The sequence below is a fragment of the Urocampus carinirostris genome, chromosome 5 (assembly GCF_059441175.1).
Source record: "Urocampus carinirostris isolate Australia breed hairy pipefish chromosome 5, RoL_Ucar_1.0, whole genome shotgun sequence".
NCBI classification, from domain to species: Eukaryota; Metazoa; Chordata; class Actinopteri; order Syngnathiformes; family Syngnathidae; genus Urocampus; species Urocampus carinirostris.
Genome location: NC_142353.1, coordinates 5,623,805 through 5,645,087, shown reverse-complemented (window position 1 = coordinate 5,645,087; position 21,283 = coordinate 5,623,805). Strand labels below are relative to the sequence as shown.

The 21,283-nt window shown below is 38.9% G+C and overlaps 2 protein-coding genes across 2 annotated transcripts in view; both read right to left on the bottom strand.

The window, feature by feature from the left end:
• LOC148365053 (transmembrane protein 132C) overlaps window positions 1-21,283 on the bottom strand; it is a 323,103-nt gene that overhangs the window by 9,446 nt on the left and 292,374 nt on the right. The window contains exons 9-10 of the mRNA XM_088335454.1: window positions 6,800-7,073; window positions 2,988-3,179 (exon numbers count right to left, since the gene is read on the bottom strand). Coding sequence (XP_088191580.1) covers window positions 2,988-3,179; window positions 6,800-7,073 — 466 coding nt within the window. The remainder of the gene's footprint in view (window positions 1-2,987; window positions 3,180-6,799; window positions 7,074-21,283) is intronic.
• Window positions 8,949-10,140, bottom strand: LOC148365057 (uncharacterized). Its single transcript, XM_088334960.1, has one exon. The coding sequence runs from the start codon at window positions 10,138-10,140 to the stop codon at window positions 9,139-9,141; it is 1,002 nt and encodes a 333-aa protein (XP_088191086.1). The 3' UTR covers window positions 8,949-9,138.

Sequence of the window (21,283 nt, the reverse complement as noted above, 5' to 3'; positions counted from 1 at the left end):
ATTTTTTTGTAATACTTTTTGTAGAATTTCTGTCGTATATCTGTAGTATTTGTCAAAATATTTCTGTGGTATCATTTTGTATCATAACATAATTGCAGTAGCATTTTTGTAATATTTCTTCCGTAGTATTTTGTAGTATTTCCTTGGTATTATTTTTGAAGAATTCCTCTAATAGTGTAAGAGTATTGCAGTTCATCTGTAGTATTTTTTTTAGTATTACTGTAGTTCAATTTGTGTAGCATTTCTGTCATAATATTTCTGTAGTATTAGTTTTTCATTATACTATTTTTGAAGTACAACTCTAGTTTTATTTTTGTAGTATTTCTATCGTTGTATTTTTGTAGTATTACTGTAGTATTTCCATGGTCAAATTTTAATAGTTTATCTGTTGTTTGTTTGTAGTGTTAGTAGAGTAGTATGTTGTAGTTTTTCTGTCATACTATGACTGTAATAATATTTTTATGTTATAGTATTACTATAATGCAGGATTCTCAAACCTTTCTCAAGTCGAGTGCTACCTTTTTGTCAGCGCTAAGGGCACCCCATTTGATTTGCATTTCTATAAGAAAGACTTATCATGTTACAGTATTACTTTTTGTTACTATGTTATTACTATCTTATTAACCGGTCCATTGTTGGAAGTAAGGTTAAAAAGACTCAGTCAACCACAAAAAACAAAAAATCATTTTTCTAGAAAATCACAATGACCCAGCACTGGTGAGCTATTTTTAGAACAGGTCATTTTACAATTCTACTTATTTTTGAAGTTTTTCCATCGTAATACTTATGTATTATTTCTTAAGTGTTTTTGTAATATAAATGTAGTTGCATTTCTGTAGTATTTCTGTTGTAATATTTCTGAATAATTTTTTGTCATTTTTTATAGTATTTTTTTTCAGTTCAGAATGAATGCAAATAATACTAAAAGCCCATATTAGATCCCTGTTCAAGCACAATTTTTGATATTTTGTTTTGTAGTAGGATTTTTGTAGTATTTTAGTAGTGTTTCAAATTCGTATTTTTTATAGACACACAAAGGAACAATGGAAACAAAGTTTGGCACAAAAAGACATTTTTTCATTGATAGTACTTTATTTATTATAATAGCTTTTTTCATTATATTGGGTGTTCCAAAAGACTTGGGCGAATTTAAAGTCCCTATATCTTCTTGACTATGAATGGTAGTAAGATAAATGTGCCATTTTACAGATAATTACATTAAGTTTTTAAAATGTCTTTTCACACACATTATTGGCGTTCATTTAATCAGAAAAAGCGTTTTGATGATTTTCGTTTGGCAGGCCGGATAAAAAAGGCTTCTGGGCCGCATGTGGCCCGTGGGTTGTAGTTTGCCTGGCACTCTTATTAAGCGAATTTTGAGGGTTTTTTGTGTGAATGCAAGCAGATCTTTGTTGCCTGCAACCTGATCACGTCCTGCCTAAACATTCTCATAATCACAATACAGACTCTTGTTTGCCCCATAATGAAACTGAGTGTTTAAATAATTACTTCTTTTTGTTTATTTAGAAGCACATTTTTTTTAATAGGATTCAGAGATTTGTTTTCGACTGCTGCAGGAAAGATGAAAGTTAAAACGAGACTTTGTTTTGAACAACGTCATTCACCTTCTATTCAAGGTTGATTTGTTCAATATGAATCGAAAACACATTTTGCAGACAAAGATTTTTAAAAGGCTTTTAGGATACAATGTGCTTTCATTTGTTGATTAAAAGACATTGAGAGCTATGAGCTAGTTTGCTTGAGTTTTGTGTATTACCAGGTAATACATGCAATTGCTATGTGTAACTCCACCAGTGAATGCCTGTTAAATATAATCGTGCATATTGTGAATTTTATATTTTATATTTCTTCCTTACAGGGTTGCACAGTTATTGTTTAATCTTACCTGACCTGTTGAAAATTCATAGGTGCATCCACCCGTCCATAATATGCAACTTATCTGATGTCGGGTTGCTGAGCCATCAGCCTCAGCATGGAAGCCCAGAACTCCCTATCCCAGCTACCATGTCCAACTCGTCCAAGGTGTTCCCAGGCCAGCCTAAAGACCTAGTCCGTCCAGCATGTACTGGGCTGTTCTATGGGCATTCTGCTGTTGAGACATGTCTGGAACACCTCCCAAGGGAGGCGTACAGGAGGCATCTTTATGAGATGCTTGAACCAGCTAAGCTGGCTTCTCTCAATGCGGAAGAGCAGCGCCTCTATATTGAGTCCATCCCGGATGACCGGCCTTCTCACCATATCTCTAAGGGAGAGCCCAGTCAACTTGCGAAGGAAACTTGTTTGAGGGGCTTGTATCCGGGATCTTGTTGTTTCTGTCATGACCCACAGACTATAAGTAAGGTTAGAAAAGCAATCGACCAATAATTCGAGAGCTTTGTCTTTCGGCTCTGCTCTTTCTTCACCACGACAGACTGGTACAGGGTCCACATGACTGCAGACACTGCACCGATCCGTCTGTCGATTTTCCGTTCCATCCTGCCCTTGCTTGTAAACAAGACTCTGAAATACTCTTCCACTTGGGGCAGGATGTCATCCCCAACCAAGGAAGGATATTTCACCCTTTTTCGGCTGGTCTCTGACTTGAAGGTGCTGATCTTCATACCACAACCACTCCTTCTGGATCAGAGTTTTGACTTCTTGACTGAATCTCTTCTCTTGTACCTCCAAATAGACCTTACCAGGGAGGCTGTTTTGTTATCTGACTTGAAATTGTGAGATCATTTTTTTTGCCATTTTCTCTCTGAGAAACATCTCTTCAATAAGTATTGTTCATCCCTAACATTCATCTCTTAAGACCTGGAGAACACATGCGTGTACACCAACGCACATAAAATAAGAGCTTGGGTCCCAAGAGGTTATTCGTTTAAATAACATGCCTTATAATATCTTTTTTGATCAATGTTTTAAATCATATAGTGTCTTTTTAGCAGGACTTTCTGTCACTTCCTTAAATTCAGTCTTCTAACCTGCTTGGGGCTCTGGAGAACCTCTTGTGCTGTGGTGGTGGCGAGAATGGCTCGGTTGCTTCCCGGACTGAGCTCCAGGCTCATGGACAATCCCGTGACTAATTGAACCCCCAACTCGGTGATGGTGACTTTTTCATCCACTACCGTGATGGTCCTCTCTGCCAGGATGGAGTCTGACAGAGGAGACAGCACCTAGTGTAGACAGAGACATAGTAGAATAGGCGCAAGAAATATTGTTTTCCTTGACAGTAAACACTGTGTATGAATTCTCAATATATCATAAAAGTGCCACTGGGAAATAAAGTCTCAAGTCTAACGCAGCCTTTTCTTTTTCATTTCCTGTTTCACACATTGGCTTGGTCTTTTTTTGGGAAAATCATTGGGAAAAAAACGACAAAAGCAACACGCACAAAAAATACGGTATTTTCCGCACTATAAGGCTCACACGATTATTAAAATTATCTTAATATCACACAATTCACGGAAAACATAAATTATTCAACAAGACACGATACAAATTGTTTTACAATCATGTACATAGAAAACGGCAACGATATTGACGCACTGGTAAATAAGTAGAGACTCTTGAACTTATCAGGATGCAGTACAAATTGCACTATGTAAATGGGCGTTTCTGGCACCTTAAAAATGATGTGATAATAAAATAACCTCTAATGCCTTTTCATAAGAGATGGTATTAAGGTATAGTTTCAATGCCTTCACTGCCACCACTGTTCTAATTCTGTTGGACAAAATGTGTCGCGAGTTGGGTCGATGATTAATTTTGATTGATCAACCATTGCTTGAGTATGGTCGTATGCCGTAAAGTTTTGTGTAGTAATGCACAACAATGACTGCTGCATGCATTTCCAATCTTATTGACTGTTTTCTGAGGTATATTAACGTTTGTGCACATTCATCATCGCCAAATTCAAGCACTCTTTAAGGATATTTAAAGCTAATTTTCCAATTTATACAATGCCATTAGAAGAGGGAATTCAGTGTAATAATGTATTTTTCAGAGCAACAGAAAAGTTTGTGTTTTGTTTTATAATTGCGGTTTTAATTTTAAGTGTGCATTTACCTAGACATATAATTTTTAGATCTTGAGTAAATCATGAATATATTTGTGGAGCTGAACAATATATTTGTAAATATTTTGTGAATATTTCAAATCTCTCCTTATAAAAGTCTTGGGTAAAAATGACGTGAATATGTAGCTCACATTTTCAGTTTTGGGAAGTTTTTCCCATTACAATTTACCACTGGGAAAGGCTACATTCATTTTTTGCACAAACCAAAATGAATGTCCAAAATTGATGCATAATCCTCGGAGTAATAAAGGGTTGTTGCCAGACATGATTCTCAGGGAGGACATATCAAAAGCACGAAGGGCACAACTACTATTACCCCTTTTTATGTGCACAACATTGTTTCCAGTGTTTATCAGGGATGTGTTTGATAACTTTTTTAATGTATGATTTACTCTTGTATTTTGTAATATATTTGTTGTGCTTGAGAAGTCAAGATTTTCAATAGACATTTTAATGTGTCATGCCCTGCATTCCAGTCTAAAGTTGCCTAGTATAAAAAAAAGTTTAAATGAGTTAAAAGTTCACGGCAGAGTGAAAAAATAAATGTTATCATAATTTAGTCGAATAATGGATTTTAAAAAATGTATTAAATTATTTTGTGCAGAATATTACATTATTATTAGCAATATACATAACAAAGAGACCCCCCGAACTTTTTTTTTTTTAATCCTTTATTCCTTTTCATTTTATTTTATCTTTGTTCTTCCTTTTTCTTTTAATGATTCTTGCTTTTTTCTTGTTCATTTTCTTTTATTCTTTTGTTTCTTTTTTCGACAGCTTTTTACCTATTTTTCTTGCTTTATGTTTACCTTATTTTATTATTTCTTTTCCTTGATCTAATTTTTATTTTTTTCTGACTGCCTCCAACACTACATCCAGTTTTATTTAGTGGGGCCAATTTCTGGCCAATTTAGGTGCGCATTACCCATAGGACGGAATACTAAACAGGAAAAGGAGAGCGTTTGATTGTCAAGTGATTCCGGCAACAGAAGGCAACATACGAAAATATCTCGGTTTTGAAAACAGCAGATTAGTGCGAGTTAGGTGATTTAAGAAAACGTCTGTGCGAGTGTTTCATCTCACATGAAAGGCTCAGGCAAAATCCAAAATGATACCCAAAAACTACTTCTTATTCCATTCGTTTACTCAAGCTGCGCAGATCAGAGACAACAACTGGCTGGCTGTCGTCCAAGCTTCAAAACCTCCTGCAGGTAGGAATCAATTTCTTTGATTCACACTGCTAATCCAGAGAGGAGACACACTTTAACCTCAAATCAGAGGTAAGCAGTCACACTTTGTTTGTGATAAATGTTGCCTGACTAAAGTGTAACCTTTATTTCTTCCATGCATATTTACATGAAAGGATGTTTGAGGTGTGTGACGCGGGCAATCCCTTTGCGTCAAGTCATTCACGAACTGTCGCTGTTTCATGGAAAAGAAAAATACATCTTCATCTTTTTTTACAATAGGATTAAAAAAGTAACATTACTATAACCCACCTAAAATGAATTTTTGCTTTTTTTTTACGCTAGAGCAAAACATATATTTAATATTGATGGATTTTGACACATGATAATCTGATTTTCCCTTTCTTGTCAACCTCCACGGCTCCATGCCCGTACAAACTGTCGTATTTTCCCGTACAAAATACAAAATAATCGTACACCATATATATATATATTTTTCGGAATGATTATTGATGGGAAATCCCCAGGCGGCAATCACATGCGCACAGTTGCATCAAACCGCTCGGTTCGTTTGCAACAAAAAAAAACGATACCGGAATAGAGGCTTCCGCGGCAAACTCCTTTGACTTGATTGATTTGCCGTTTCGTGATAGTCGGTGTATACCGGATGGTACCGATCATTGACAAATTTGCGTTTTTCCGTACATATTTTTGTACGTCGTACTTGTCTTAAAATGCATAAAAAACGTACTTTGTACGGCAAAACCGTACAGGTTGACAGGTATGTTTTCCACACGATAAGGCAGGGGTCCAGAAGCCAAGACAATTCTGATTCACAAAGGGTCTTGTGTATGTATGTATGTATATATATATATATATATATATATATATATATATATATATATATATATATATATATATATATATATATATATATATATATATATATATATATATATATATATATATATATATATATTATACATATATATATATGTATCATTCACACCTAGGGACGATTTGGACCAGCCAATTAACCTGACATGCATGTTTTCGGAGTGTGGAAGGAAACCGGAGTGCCCGGAAGAAACCCACATAAGCACGGTGAGAACATGTGGGTTTCTTCCGGGCACTGGCTGGCAACAAGTTTAGGGGGTCCCCTGCCCACTGCTGGAAGACAGCTGGGGTGGGCTCCAGCACCCTCGCAACCCTACTGAGGATAAGCGATGCAGATAATGGATGGATAATGGATATATATATATATATATATAGATCTTTGGGTCAAAAAGGTGCCCAAACCCAGCCATAAGGCACACCACAAAAGTATGAAGTGTCATATTGGTAACGGTTGACCGAGGAAGTCATTGCTTAAAATAAAAAATCTGGATTCTACAATGGACAAAAGCACAAATAGGGATCTTGAAAGCTATTTTAAACCTGGAAAACCTGCCAATGGCCGTTTTCTATTATTAGTTTAGAAAATAAAAAAATCCCGACTTGTACATTTATTATCCAGTCTTATAAAACCTACCTGGATAGTAGTCATTCCAACACTGCGTCCAATAAGTATCCGTCTGTCCAGCAGCTTTGCAGTCTGAGGGTTCTCCACCTTGAGAAAGTCCCACACCAGCTCTGTTATGTCCACTTGCCAATCCGTGCCCAAAAGGTAGCTTGTCTGGCTTTGAGGATCGACAGATTCGGCAACAAATTGAGTCAGGACCCTGACCATGGCGTGCTGGTACTGCAGGGTGCAGCCTCGTCCTCGTCTGTCCTCGTCATCATCGTCCTCACTCTGACGAGTTGACCTAAAAATTACAAAACAGGACTCAGAGTCGGCAGAACAATACTATGTTAATATTAATATCATACTAACTATCGCAGAGAATGTTGGGACTAACGTGTTTAAAAACGAATGCGTTGCTGCATCACAATTATTCCTTTAGGAAACCAGTATCGCCTTTTTCATACATTTTATAACTCTACTGTTTTGACTACATGGTGCGTTACTGCGTTATTCCGCCACTCCTTGAATGAAAATTATGTATCTGCAATGTCCTCTGAGTGCTGTAAACTACTGCATCTCTCATGTTGTCTTATATAAACCTTGACACGCCAGCAACATCAAGTGAAAGGGTTGCTCCTCAAGACCCACACAAAAGGCTGGAGGCAAATTGTGGCAAGCAGTTGGCTTGATCGGAGCCCAGATCTCTATTAAAAACCCAGGTATTTACCCTTTAATTATGTCATGGTTATATAACATTTTGATTAACACCAGGTGGTTACATAACAATTTCATCAACACCAGTCATCTGTAACAAAACATCTTAAAATTTGGTGGACTGATCATTCCAACTCCCTTCTAGCCCAAGGGTCTCCAACCATTTTCAAGATGAGAGCTACATGTTGTTACAAATTAGTGCAAAGGGCACCTAGTTTGATATGCATTTCTAAGATAGATAGATAGATAGATAGATAGATAGATACTTTATTCATCCCCGTAGGGAAATTCACACTTCCAGCAGTCTACCCTGTTGTTTATTAACAGATGAACATGATGCCCTAGGGGTGCTTGTAGCGAAGTGGATGACGTCACGCCAGTCCAAAAATTCGACATCCCTGCGGCAGCTGGAAAACTTTTCTTTGTGAAAATCCAGGGATACACCACCTCGTGTTAGCAAGTCCGCCTCCTCTCCGATTCTCCCCGGCTTTCGTGTCTCTGTTTAGCGGCGTTGAAGCCGGATTGCTCCGGGTAGCTCCGGGTGGCTACACGTTAGGGTGGTCCTTAACGGGGGTCGAAATTTTTTTGGGGGAAATATTGGGCTCTGACCCCCCGCATATGTTCTTATATTGATAAAAACACACTGTGTGCAAATTTGAACAATTTGGATAATATTTAGAGGTAGCTCAACGACTTTGAATTTTCCCAAAATGGTAAAATTTTGGCAATTTTCGAGAAAAAACGGAAATCTTAACCCTATGTGTACGGCGTTTTAGAACATCCAATTTCAGTCCATTGCTTATAATTGTAATACAAGAAAAGTTACAAGTAAATATAACAATATTGTATTTATTTTTACCTCAACAGCCACCACCCTTTCGAGGTTTCATTCACTGTGCGTGATCGGCATTTCCAAATAACATCCAAATTTGGGCGTCAATAAAATGAACTAAGGCAGCACGGCGGCGCAGTGGTTAGCACTTGTGCGGCACAGTTCATGTCATGGGAACCTGTCGTGGGTTCAAATCCAGCTCCAGACTTCCTGTGCGGAGTTTGTATGTTCTCCCCGTGCTTGCGTGGGTTTCCTCCGGGCACTCCGGTTTCCTCCCACGTTCCAAAAACATGCATTTCAGGTGAATTGGCCGGTCCAAATTGTCCCTAGGTGTGAATGAGCGAATGAATTGTCTGTCCCTGTGTGCCCTGCGATTGGCTGGCAACCAGTTCAGGGTGTCCCCTGCCCACTGCCCGGAGATGGCTGGGATGGGCTCCAGTCCCCCCGCGACCCTAATGAGGATAAGCGGTATGGCTAATGAGATGAAATGAGATGAAAATGAACTAAATTTGCAACTTCACCAACACAGATCATGTGCATTATGCAAAACAGCGTGAAAACAAATCTTACAGTTTGATGTGCATACAGTACAAAAACAATATGATGAGTGAAAATAGAACCAAGCCAACACCAAACAGTCTACCGAGTAATAGTCGAATAATAATTTCCAAATCACCAGTTCAGAGTTCACATAAAACAGGCCGATTGTCTTTGGAAAAACAATGCGTTTGCTCTCAGTTCAGCAATTACCTCAACGAATCATTAAGTTTATCATTGTAACATAGCCTATCATCAAATGTTGTGTATGTTCACAAAGTGTTCATTTCTGTTTCACGATGGTCTGTTTTTGAGTATTCGGGAACCTTTTGCGATGTTCTGCAACCACCAGTAACAGGTACTGTAATTGTTCTTCATTGTGGGTGAGACGACCATTGAAGTTTTGAATCAGTGCGACGCCTCGCTCTGCGTGGTCATTGATGACAGACAATGCTTTCACCTTGTCACATGCCTCTCTATAATCAATGCGGCCATTCCATGTGGTCGGTTCTGCATCCAAGAAGCTGGTGGAGATCTCGAGAAGCTGCAGCAGCTTGATGGTATTAGTGGTTGCAAAATCTGCGAGTTTCTTGTCATTGACACACTTCAGATCCACCTGGCCTTTAACTTCTGGTTCTTCCGCTCCTGGGGTTGACTTCATGGCACTCGAGATGTCAGTTTTCGTTTCATGCGATACGTCGGGATCAAAAAGGGACAAGCCAACAAGGACTTCAGAAAGATACCAGAGATGAGTTGCAAACGTTTTGCTTGTCGCTTGAGAGATGGCTTTGTTGATGTTCCCATAGTTCACCAGGTCCTTTAGAAAAGCGAGATCATGGCGAGGAGCACTGGCTGCCACAGGACACAGGAACCAAGCCTTAACATATATCCTAGCATAGAAAAGACACACGTCACGAAGACCTTTTTCCTCACGGGCAGTCAGTCGGAACTGGTGTCGAAACATCCACACCTTGAATGAATATATCACCTTGGCCATCCATCTCGCCTGATGCATCGCCCCTGGTGCCATAAACTTCACTTCTCGCTCAGGTATGCCTCCGAGATAGACAAGGACAAGCTCGAGCAACTCCCGGTAGTCGTCTCTTGGTTGGTTCGCTTGAAGGGTTTCAGAAATGAAACCGTTGAGGCTGTCTCTAACATCTGCGATGTTCTGTCTGGTGTACTCATCACTGTTTGCATTCTGAAAGTCACTGGAGTCGATGAAGCTCCATTGCGTTTTAAATCGCTTGAAGATTTGGATTTCTGGACTAGAAGACGATCCCATGCACGTCCAAATAGTTTCTCAACTTTTTTCACCATGTCTTGTGTGTGACGAACAGGAATCCGTGCTCTGAGCCAGAAAGATGTCAATTTCTCTACAGTGGCTGTTGCTGCAACTCTGATAGTCTCTTTGCATTCGATGTGTCGATACAAAAAATAACCCAAAACTTGTTGAATCGAAGGTAGTTTACACCCTGTTATATCCTCTTCATGAGGCAGAAGATATTTTTTTGATCTCTTCGATGAAGCCATCTTGATTTTTGTGACACGTTTGACAATCAGAACTCAGTGTGGTGAATATCTGAAACCACTAAGGCACTGTGATACTAATCGATAATAGAAAGCCAGTCAAAACGAATGCCACAATAATCCCAATCCATTTTGTGACAATTGTTCTCCTTGAAATCCGAAAGACAGTCAAAATGATTTACTGGTGTGGTCAGATAAGTATTTCGTTGACATGTATTTATGCAGTTTTATTATTGAACAATTATTTATTGTGCCAGTAACTTTGTACACTAGGTCTGATATAATGTGCGAAAAATCCTTATTTTTCATACCAAAATTTCAGAGGCCTTGAGCAACCTCTAAATATCCTTTGATTTTGATGAAACTTTGCCTAATTACGTTTTGTATATATTGGAACATATTCAAGGGGTCAGAGCATGAAATTTTAAAAGTCGAAAAATAAGGACCACCCTACTACACGTTAGCGTCCGGAATGCTAAACGTGAGCCACGTTTCCGCAAAACACAGCAACTGCGCTCCCTGTGCGCTTCGATGTTTTCCACCAGCACTCGATGATCTTATTTGGTCGTGAGTTCGCATTTACCATGATTACGGATGGTACCGAACAACCTAACAACTGATCATAGAATTACAGTAAACCTCGGATAAGTCGGATCCAGATGGACCGGTCATTTTCATCCGACTTATCCGAGGATCCGACTTATCCGAGGTCGCAAAATTTCGAACTAAGAAGAAATTTAACTCTTAGAAAAGTGCATACTTGTATATGTAAAATGAAATACCAAGCAATGATATCTTGTAACATGAACGTGATTTATTATTATCCAAACTTCGCCGCGATGTCTTTTTGCTTCATGTGCTGATTCTTTTCTTGGAATTCAATGATAGCGAGCTTTTCTTCATACGTTCTAGTCTTGAGACTCCTGCCTTTGGTTTTAGAACCTGAGGCCATCGCCACACCGTAGACCGCACAGACCGCAAGGAAGTCCAAAGAAATTCACACAAATTCAATTTGAATGCTAGCACTACTGTAATAAGAAACAATGGGATTATGATTACGAGGCTTTGTTCTATGACCGCGTGCTGTGATTGAGAGTGCTATCATTCAACACTGAGGAGGAGTTTGATGAATAGCCTCTGCCAATCACGGAACGCCACGTCACATCAAGAAATCTTCCCGGAAAATCTGGGAGGGGTGAAAATCTTCCCGGAAAATCTGTGAGGAGTGAGGACCTGATACCGATCCGACTTATCAGAGGCGAAAACCATTAAAAAGGGTCAATTGTACGGAAAAATCCATCCGACTTAGGCGAGGATCCGACTTATAAAATCCGACTTATGCGAGGTGTAATACTACAGAAAAGCCTAGAGAACAAACGTTCCACGCAATTTGTCCGACTTATCCGAGAATCCGACTTATGCGAGTCCGACTTATCCGAGGTTTACTGTACTATGTTTTTACTAATTTATTACTAGGTTAATTATTTGAATTAGGGTTAAATAGTATAATTTAACCACTGAAAAAAAAAAACCTAAAAAAAATCACAATGACCCAGGTGTGGTGAGCTCTTTTCAGAACAGGCACCTCAGCTGTCCTAAAGGGGCACCATGTTGGAGACCTGCTCTAGCCACGTACAAAAGGTTCACATTCAATTTAAATGCTGTCCTAAACAGTTCATGCAAGGTTCTCGTTCCATGACACAAGTCCAGTCGACGCTCAGGTTTGAAAGTTTGTGATCGATCCATGTTACGAGGTCAAGCTTTGCTCAAGTTTCAAAGTCTGTGACCAGTCCAAGTCACAAGTCCAATCCTTGCTCAAGTGTTAAAGCCCGCGTGAACTAGGGGTTGTGAGTTCATGGTTCTTCTTGGCACATCAATGATGACTCACTGATGCCGGACAGATGAATAGGGAAAGGGAAAAAGGGAAAATATTCCTGCCCTACGTGTTTTTACTTCCATACACTATACGACTGATTTCAGTTATAGTGGTGCCGTCTCAAGTACAGCGTATGAAGACGCTACATATTTTGTTATAATACATAATATATACTTGAATCCAAGTCAAATTTATAACTATAAAGTAAAATACTCAAAACAGGGTGTCAGCTTATATGCATATAAGGTTGTGTGTCATCACCAGTAGCGAATGGTAGGAAGCGCATGGGGAAAGAGGCGTGGCTATCAAGCTTTCAAGATTGCACAAGACAAGAATTGTGGAAAATTCACTGCTTCCAAAGTTTGGTTTACACCAGGGATGGTCAAACTACGGCCTGCAGGCCATATTCAATCAGGCAGGCTATTTAATCTGGCATGCCGAATGAAAAATGTATAGAGTGTAATGACAAACTTATGTAAAATACTACTAGAGAAGTACTAAACAGACTACTATGGAAATACTACAAAATACTACTAAGGAAATATTGAAGAAATACAATGGAAATACTACAGATATATATACAGGTATATATATGTATATATCATATATATATATATATATATATATATATATATATATATATATATATATATATATATATATATATATATATATATATATATATATATAGCGCTTGTGCGGCACAGTTCATGTCATGGGAACCTGTCGTGGGTTTAAATCCAGCTCCAGACTTCCTGTGCGGAGTTTGTATGTTCTCCCCGTGCTTGTGTGGGTTTCCTCCGGGCACTCCGGTTTCCTCCCACGTTCCAAAAACATGCATTTCAGGTGAATTGGCCGGTCCAAATTGTCCATAGGTGTGAATGAGCGACTGAGTTGTCTGTCCCTGTGTGCCCTGCGATTGGCTGGCAACCAGTTCAGGGTGTCCCCTGCCCACTGCCCGGAGATGGCTGGGATGGGCTCCAGCCCCGCCGCGACCCTAATGAGAATAAGCGGTACGGCTAATGAGATGAGATGAGATATATATATATATATATATATATATATATATATATATATATATATATATATATATTCCGCAGCCATATCCCCCTAGTGGGAGGTGGCTAGAGTCATTTCTGACTCTTTTTGGGAGATTGATACAGAGGAAGGGATTCCCAGCCCCCTCGCTCAACCCAACTGAGGTGTTGGGAGTCATTAGGTGACCAAACCCCCCAATTCCAACCCCTAATGCTGAACGCCAAGCAGGGAGGCAACGGGTACCAATGTTTAAGTCTTAGGTATGACTCGGCTGAGGCTTGAACACCAACCTCCCAGTCTCGGGGTGGGCGCCTTACCCCCAAGGCCACCGAGCAGAAATACTAAGGGATAGAAAAAAAAACACTACTACAAATGGATTACAAAACTACTACTGAAGAAGTGTTAAAACGAACTACTATGCACATACTACAAATATACTACTGATGTACTGCTATGAAAATACTACAAAAATACAACTACAGAAAAATTACAAAATAGTAATACAGAAATACTATAAAAATAGTACTACAGAAATTCCTCAAAAACACTACTAAAGTAATCCTACAATACCGAAGTAAGATAACAGAAATACTACTAAGGTAATACAAGAATACTATTAAAAATATACCACAAAATTATTACTAAAGAAGTACTGAAAATACTACTATTGAAATACTACAGAAATTCGACCATGGACATACTATACAAGTACAACACAAATAGTATGATGGAAATACTATAAAATACTAAAAAAAACATCAGAGAAATACTACAAGAATACTACTAATGGAAAAATACAAACATACTCAAATACAACAATGTGATTCAAACGGTGGGTTACCCAGGTGAGGACCCAAATACAACAAACATACTACTGCAGAAAGACTGCAAAAAACAACTACAGAAATACTACAAAATGACCAAGATGCAAGTACAACAAAAACACAACTAGTACTAGATATAAGTTTAGCGCCAAAAACGGGGAATATATTATCTTACTTTAATTGTGATTTGATGAGATTCATTTTATAAAAAACAAAAAATGTCTTCTGCTTCTTTTTTATATGGCAATTTTAAGCAGTTTCAGGGGTCGGCTTCTAGGCGAGTATATAGGTTAATTTGTAACTATCGTGCTACAATTCTGTGTCAGTGTCAGTGATTAATTGATTATTTATGAAGTGTTTCTTGGGCTAGTACAGCCGCCACCTGGCCCATCTCTCTTCAGGCCGTCTTTTTGGGTTGGGGTTTGCTCCCCACATGAAACAAATAGCAGTGGTTTCCATGGTTACCAGTCGCAGGAGAAGCCTCCTGATCTGACTATGCATACATCAAACAAACACATTCCCATCAACCACAGAGAGCTAGAACCTGTCACCAAATTTAAATATCTTGGAGCTGTCATATCAGGAAAGGGGTCAGAACCGGAAATCATTGCCCCTCAATAAGCCGCACTTGCCATTCCATCTGGAGGGACGAGAACATAGCAGTCAAATAAAAAATCAGACTTATGCAAGCAATGGTTACTTCTGTCTTTCTCTACGATTACAAGACATGGACTCTCACAACAAAACTGGAAAAGGAAATCCAGGGCTTGGAGATACGATGCTACAGGAAACTTCTAGGGATCCGCTACTTAGCCCATGTGACAGACAAAACGGAGCACAAAACCAGAAGAGCACACATTGGACCCTCCAAAATTTGTTGTCAACTATGCGCAAACGGAAACTTCAGTGGTATGGTCACGTCAAAAGATCATCAGGAGTGACCAAGATAATTCTCCAAGGCACAGTATAAAAACAGGCCAGGGACCGTCATCAGTGGAGAAGGCTGTCCAGAGTTGCGTCCTCATTGGTCCCTGTTAAGGGATCCGTGAACCGTGACAATTGAGGTGTAACTGAGTTACTTTTTAAATAAGTAACCGTAACTAATTACTTTTTTTCAGTAACACACATATATGAATATGTCAGTGACTGGATTGATATGTAGGATGGAGCAGAAACAAACAAAAGTGCTTTGTTTTAATGAAACCTGACTAATGTTCACACTCACAGCAGGCAAAAAAGGTACAACAGGATGAAGAAGATCAAGGAATGTTTTCAAAAGTGTGGGAAGATCAATGAAATGCGTGCATAGCATTGTTCTGCGCCACACATCTCGCTTCGTTGATGTTTATCCTTCGATTTTCTGGCCTTTATGTTTTCATCAATAAAACAATCACCTGGGAGGATAAGAGCTGTCACATAACTTCGGTGGCTTGGTTCGTCATGTTTGTGGTCCCTCGTAATTACAAAACCGATTTGTCATTGCTGTATCAGGTCAAATACTCTCAGTTATATTAATATTTCATCCTTCGTTGTAATGGTATTTAAACAGATAAAACTAACAATATGCTGACACTAGGTGGTGCTATAGCTCTTGCTTCTCCGCTTGCATTTAAAAGGGCCCATTCTGAATGTTTGTCTTTTAATGCAAATACAGTCACAAACGTACACAAGATAAGGAAGGGGGAATGATACTATGAGAACCCATCACAGATCGGAAAGACTGAACTCCTTTAATTGGACAGTATTCATTATTTAGCGCTTTCTACAGGTTAGAAAAAATATTCTTTAAAAAATAATATTGGTTTAAATTATAAGTAAAAATACATGAACAAAAATGTTTGTTTAAAATATTCCCAGGTCAAAAAAATTGCATTTATTTTATATAACATGAGCATCACCTAAAGGAAGCTGAAGTATTTGGCCACCGTCTCTCTGCTATGGGTACCCCACAACCTCAAAAAGGCTGAGCAAAAAATATGAAAAGTTGGTCATTTTGAGTCCCTGTAGTTTGTATTCTTCCTTGTGCATTGAAGCACTTGTTTTTGGGTGCACGACACAATACAGCACCATCTAAGTGGTCAAATATGAGCTTTTGCAGTTGGAAGCATAGTTTTTTCAGAAACATTGTGGATGGCTACAAATTCTGTCGACTTCCATGTTCATTCATAATTTCGAATTTGCCGCAAATATTGACAGTACTGACAAGAAATAAACAAAAAAGGCTGATTTGGCAGGAGATTTGACAGTTCTTTATTCAATAATTACAACAGACTCACGCTATTTTAAACTTTTCACCTACAAATGAAGTCCTCAATTTATGCATCCATATTGAACAGCAGTTATTCATTGAAAGTTACACTTCTCTTTCCCAAACATTGGCGTCAATGTCAGGTCGCTGAAGTTTAGATTAATATTCGAAGACAGAGTATTAACAAGCGAATGCAATACGGTCCATTACCGAGCTAACCAGCACGGAGAACAACACAAAATAAGATGTTTGTGTTGCAATCTGGCACTATTCTCCACAGTATGGTTGACCTGGCGCTGTCCTATAGAAATATAGGGCTCATGTTTTCCGTGATTGAGCCCTTATTCAGGTATTCTTTAGGCGCAGTAGTAAATATGTGCTCGTCCTTGTAATCACCATCTTGAATGGTCACATGATCCGAAAAGACAAAACATAAACAACTTACAGTAGAACTGAAAACGACTTCAGGTGTGTGGGGGCAATATGCAGTTGGTGTTCCGCTGCTAGATGTGTTGATGCCAAATTCCTGACGCCAGGTGTGCGACGGGCTTAAAATGTAAATGAGTCTCATTAAGCCACCAAATTAAAATCCATTGCAGTTTGTACAAAGAAGAAGTTTAGTTCTTAAAGCTCCAATGTGTAATATTTGACCACTAGATGGAATGGTGTGATCTGGTGCGAATGTCGGCCAGTGCCAGAGAGCACAGCATGGCGGACAAATATGACGGTTGACCTAAGTAGGCATTCCACTGTGTAAAATAAATAATAATTGTTCGACCTACGTTCTTTTTAATAAAATATACGTTCTTTTTAATAAAAAATAACATTAACACGATAGTTTATGCGGTGCGGCGGATCAGTGGTTAGCGCACAGCCCCAAGGTGTGAAGGTCCAGGGTTCAATGCCAGCTACCGAAGTCTGTGTGTTATTTGCATGTTTTACCCGTGCCTGCATGGGTTTTCTCCGGGCACGCCGGGTTCCCCCCACATTCCATGTTATTTGGCCAGTCCAAATTGTCCCTAGGTGTGAATGACAAGTGAGTTGGCTGTCTCTGTGTGCCCTGCGACTGGTTGGCAACCACTTCGGGGTGCCTCTGCCCACTGTCCGAAGATAGCTGGGATGGGCTCCAGATGCATTTCGTTCTCCATAATTTACGGTATTTGGCAAATCACTGGAAAAAAGCACAGATTCCTGACAATGGCATGTTTTTAGAAGATACATTAGGCCAGTTGGGCCCAATAGATAAGGTCTCGCAGCACACTGGTTGAAAAACACTCGGATAGGTTATGACCTACTCAGATTTCAAATTAAGAATCATTTTAGATGCAACTAAATGACACACATTAGCTATGAATCCCAGAGAGCATATATCATTTACATCTACTAACATCAATAAAAATCATTTTTGCACAGACCATAGATCAAGTTTGCGTCTGAATTACACGCTCGAACATGACTTAATTTGATCTCGTATTTAAACAGATACTCGCAAAACACTCTGGAAACCAAACACTGATTATCTTGTCAGACATAAAAAGCATTTTCTGCACAGGATCATGAAACTATCAATGGGCCAAGATGTGAAAGGAGAAGTACAAAGTCCTCTATTATGTAGCAGGGACGTGTTGGTGCAGTAAAATTGGTTTGTAGAGCAGCTGTTTCCTCTTTGCCAAAACACTTATGAGTTGTCTCAGTGTTGCCATTTCTAACACTGAATTAGAGATGCGTGTTGCTTTAGCCTAAAATAGCAGATCTGTTGTCTCTAAGCAGGCCCGCGTGACATGTTTATTGCATATTCATGAACATTAAGTCTCCTACTCAGGATTTGTATGTCTTTCTCCTCACAAAAAGGAATTTCTGTTCCTGGTTTTGAGTAATTAGTTTTTTCCACTCTTTACATGTTTTTTTTTCACCAGCTGCGAGGGACCATTTTCTTTTTCTAAATGTTTTATTATGTAGTTTACTCCAACCCCTTGCTAATGCTCACTCCAGAACAGACAGACAATATGCATCATTATTTAATTGCTATTTTTTCCAGCCGATGTGATCATTAATCGACAAAGAGGGAAGCAATTACTACTCATCAAAACAAATAAAATCAAACTTCAATTAATACAGGACTTAGAAATTCATCTCTAGGTTTGTATGATTACAGAACATAAGGACAAAAGCTCCCACTTCATGTATTCATATTTTAGGGAAAAATACTGCCAAAAAAAGGAATACAAATCTTACTTAATTGAAAGAAATGTTTTCTGATTTTAAGTATTACATATTTATTTTATTGTATGTTTTTATTTTTTCTGTTACAAAAAATGACCCTTCAAAGAGCCAAAAGAATGCAGATAATTTTTCTCATGTGCAAGGTTCGTACAGGTGCTTGAAATCATTGAAAATACTTTGTAATGTTTTTAAGGATTGGAAAGTGCTTGAATTTCGGGTGAGGAAATGCTTGATATTGTTACGATGTTTCTTAACAAATCTGCTTAAAACGCTACCACTGCTCTCTGGGGGCCATTGCAATTCTTTCTCCTCTTGATTAACTGCTGGCCGGGACTCAGATGGCCGACCGAGGTCTTCAGGCTCAGGGCCACGAGGCTCTGTTCGTTTCGATCGTTCGGATAAGAAGAGACGCAATGTTAACCTCCATGAACGAGAAAAAAATGGTTTTCTTCAGCTTCCTGTCAGGTCATGTGCAGCCTTACGACACCCCTCCTCCGAGGGGCCCCTTTGTTCTCAGAAGTACTTTCATTCCTGCTACAGAATTTCTTCCCCCTGCTCATTTTCTAACACCACAACTTCTTGTCTTAAAAATGCTCTTTATTCTTGATTCAATTTTCCTTGCCATGTAAATAAATCGCAGATCGTTAGATTCATAACCATGTGCATCACGTATTTGTGTATATATATATATTTTCCTTTTTGGATCAATCATTATCATTATCAATGAACTACAAAATCAATAATTTAAAGCTAAATACAATATGTCTAAAGTACTGTTTCCTTCATGATAAATTATAGTGGAGAAAACAAGAGGCTTTTTTGTGGGGGAAACTGTGAGCTGCACCTGCTGGTCGAATCAGTAACCAACAAATTATATTCTGAACCAAATAAATATAAATTAGAGCAATTTTCTTTATAGTGTGAAAGAGTATAGTTGTTTGTATGTGAGTACAGTAGCATGTATGGTGGTGTTTTTGTAAGTTATGACTGTGTCTGTATGAGAGTAGAGTTGAGAATTTGTGAGAGTATAATGTTATATCCAGAGCAAGTCTTATTTACTTCTCAAACGGCCTCTCATATTCATATATGCAAATTTATTCACTCAAATGATGTTCTCTTTGTGGCTCATTTTGTGTTGACTCAACCTGACATAAAGATAAAATCTAAAATACTAAATTTCAGATTATTTTAATAATTTTAAGAAGAGGAAAAGTAGCTCAAGTTAACGATTTTATTTAAGTGTTATGCCTGAGTGCTATGCCTACACAGATTTGCCGCCTGTGAGGGCTTATCTTGTCTCCATTTTTGACAAGGATTAGGGAGGGAAGGGGTGAGGCATACACGCAGTCCCAGTTATAAACCGAGTGAGAAAAGCTTTTGCAACAATCCGACTAACGTGTCGTTTATTTTCCCCTCTGTGCAGCCGCAGTTTTTCCAGCACGGCCGAAAGAAGAAGTTTACTGCGAATTAGTAGCAGAGCTCCTTGGCTCACTTGCGTCAAGGCTTTGTGAAAAGTGGACTGTTGGCCTTTCTCTCCGGGAGAGCAAGTGTTACTTTCAAAGGTCACGTCTGTTACCCCCTGATAAACAAAGACAGGGAAATGACGAGGAAAACAAGCAGTTATGTTGGCGTCAACAATTATAACGTGCCCCGGCTGTCCCTCCTGATAAAGTCATCCGGCACACCTCTGGGAGTACTTTCTTTTGATCCCCCTCATCATGTCTCGCGGCCGCTTTTTCTCATTAATGTCACGGGTGAGCTTCATGTAGCAACTATGCTATTAGGCAGAGGGAAGAAAAGCTACTGTACTAGTTCTACCTTTGATGACTGGTAAGATTAATGATCCTATTCTTACAGCCACCTTGATGTGGAGCTCTATGATAATTAAGATCCTTATTGGATTCCTGGTCTGCGTAGCATGTCCCTCGGATCACTTGAATAAAGGCAGTAATTTAATAAACAATGGACAAGACGATTGACTATGTTTAACACAAATTATATTAAAAGAGCACTCTTTTTTGTTTTTTGTGAGATGATAAATTTTAAATATGGTTAATGTTGTTTTGCTAACACTGCTTTATTTCTATTTCTGTTTATTGACCCGTCATCTACTAATTTTGCTTTTAGAATCAACCTAAAGTTATGTTGATTTAAAAATGTAAAGTCATACAAGAGTACACTTCAAATTTCAATGACAATTCATATGATTGACAAGAAGGTTAATCAAATTGCAAGAAACCACGATTTCAATGTTCTCCAGTTAAGGGAATCCCAAATCCATGGGCATCTGCTACAAGCACATGCTAGTTTCTAAACGTTCAGCAGTCCACAGTCAAAGGTAACGGAATTATCTAACTCCTACCATGAACTTAATGTTGAGCTCTAAGAAGGATTCCTGACGTGGGTAACCCAACACTCGAATCACAGAAATTTCCAACCCTCCAAAGAATAGAGGAATTTCGCTACAAGGGGAAAAAACGGCCCAAAATGCATCTAGATCAGGTTTTTCGTCCTTTGTGAATCACACGGTCACCGGGTGGAGTCAAAACGAACCCCTGACCACAAGGGACATAGGGGCACCATTTCCTACGGTGGGTCTTGGGTAAGTACAGCCTGTCAATTGCAGACCTGACATACACATTATGTCATCGAGAAGGGAGTGCGAGTAATTAGCACAGCAGTGCACAGG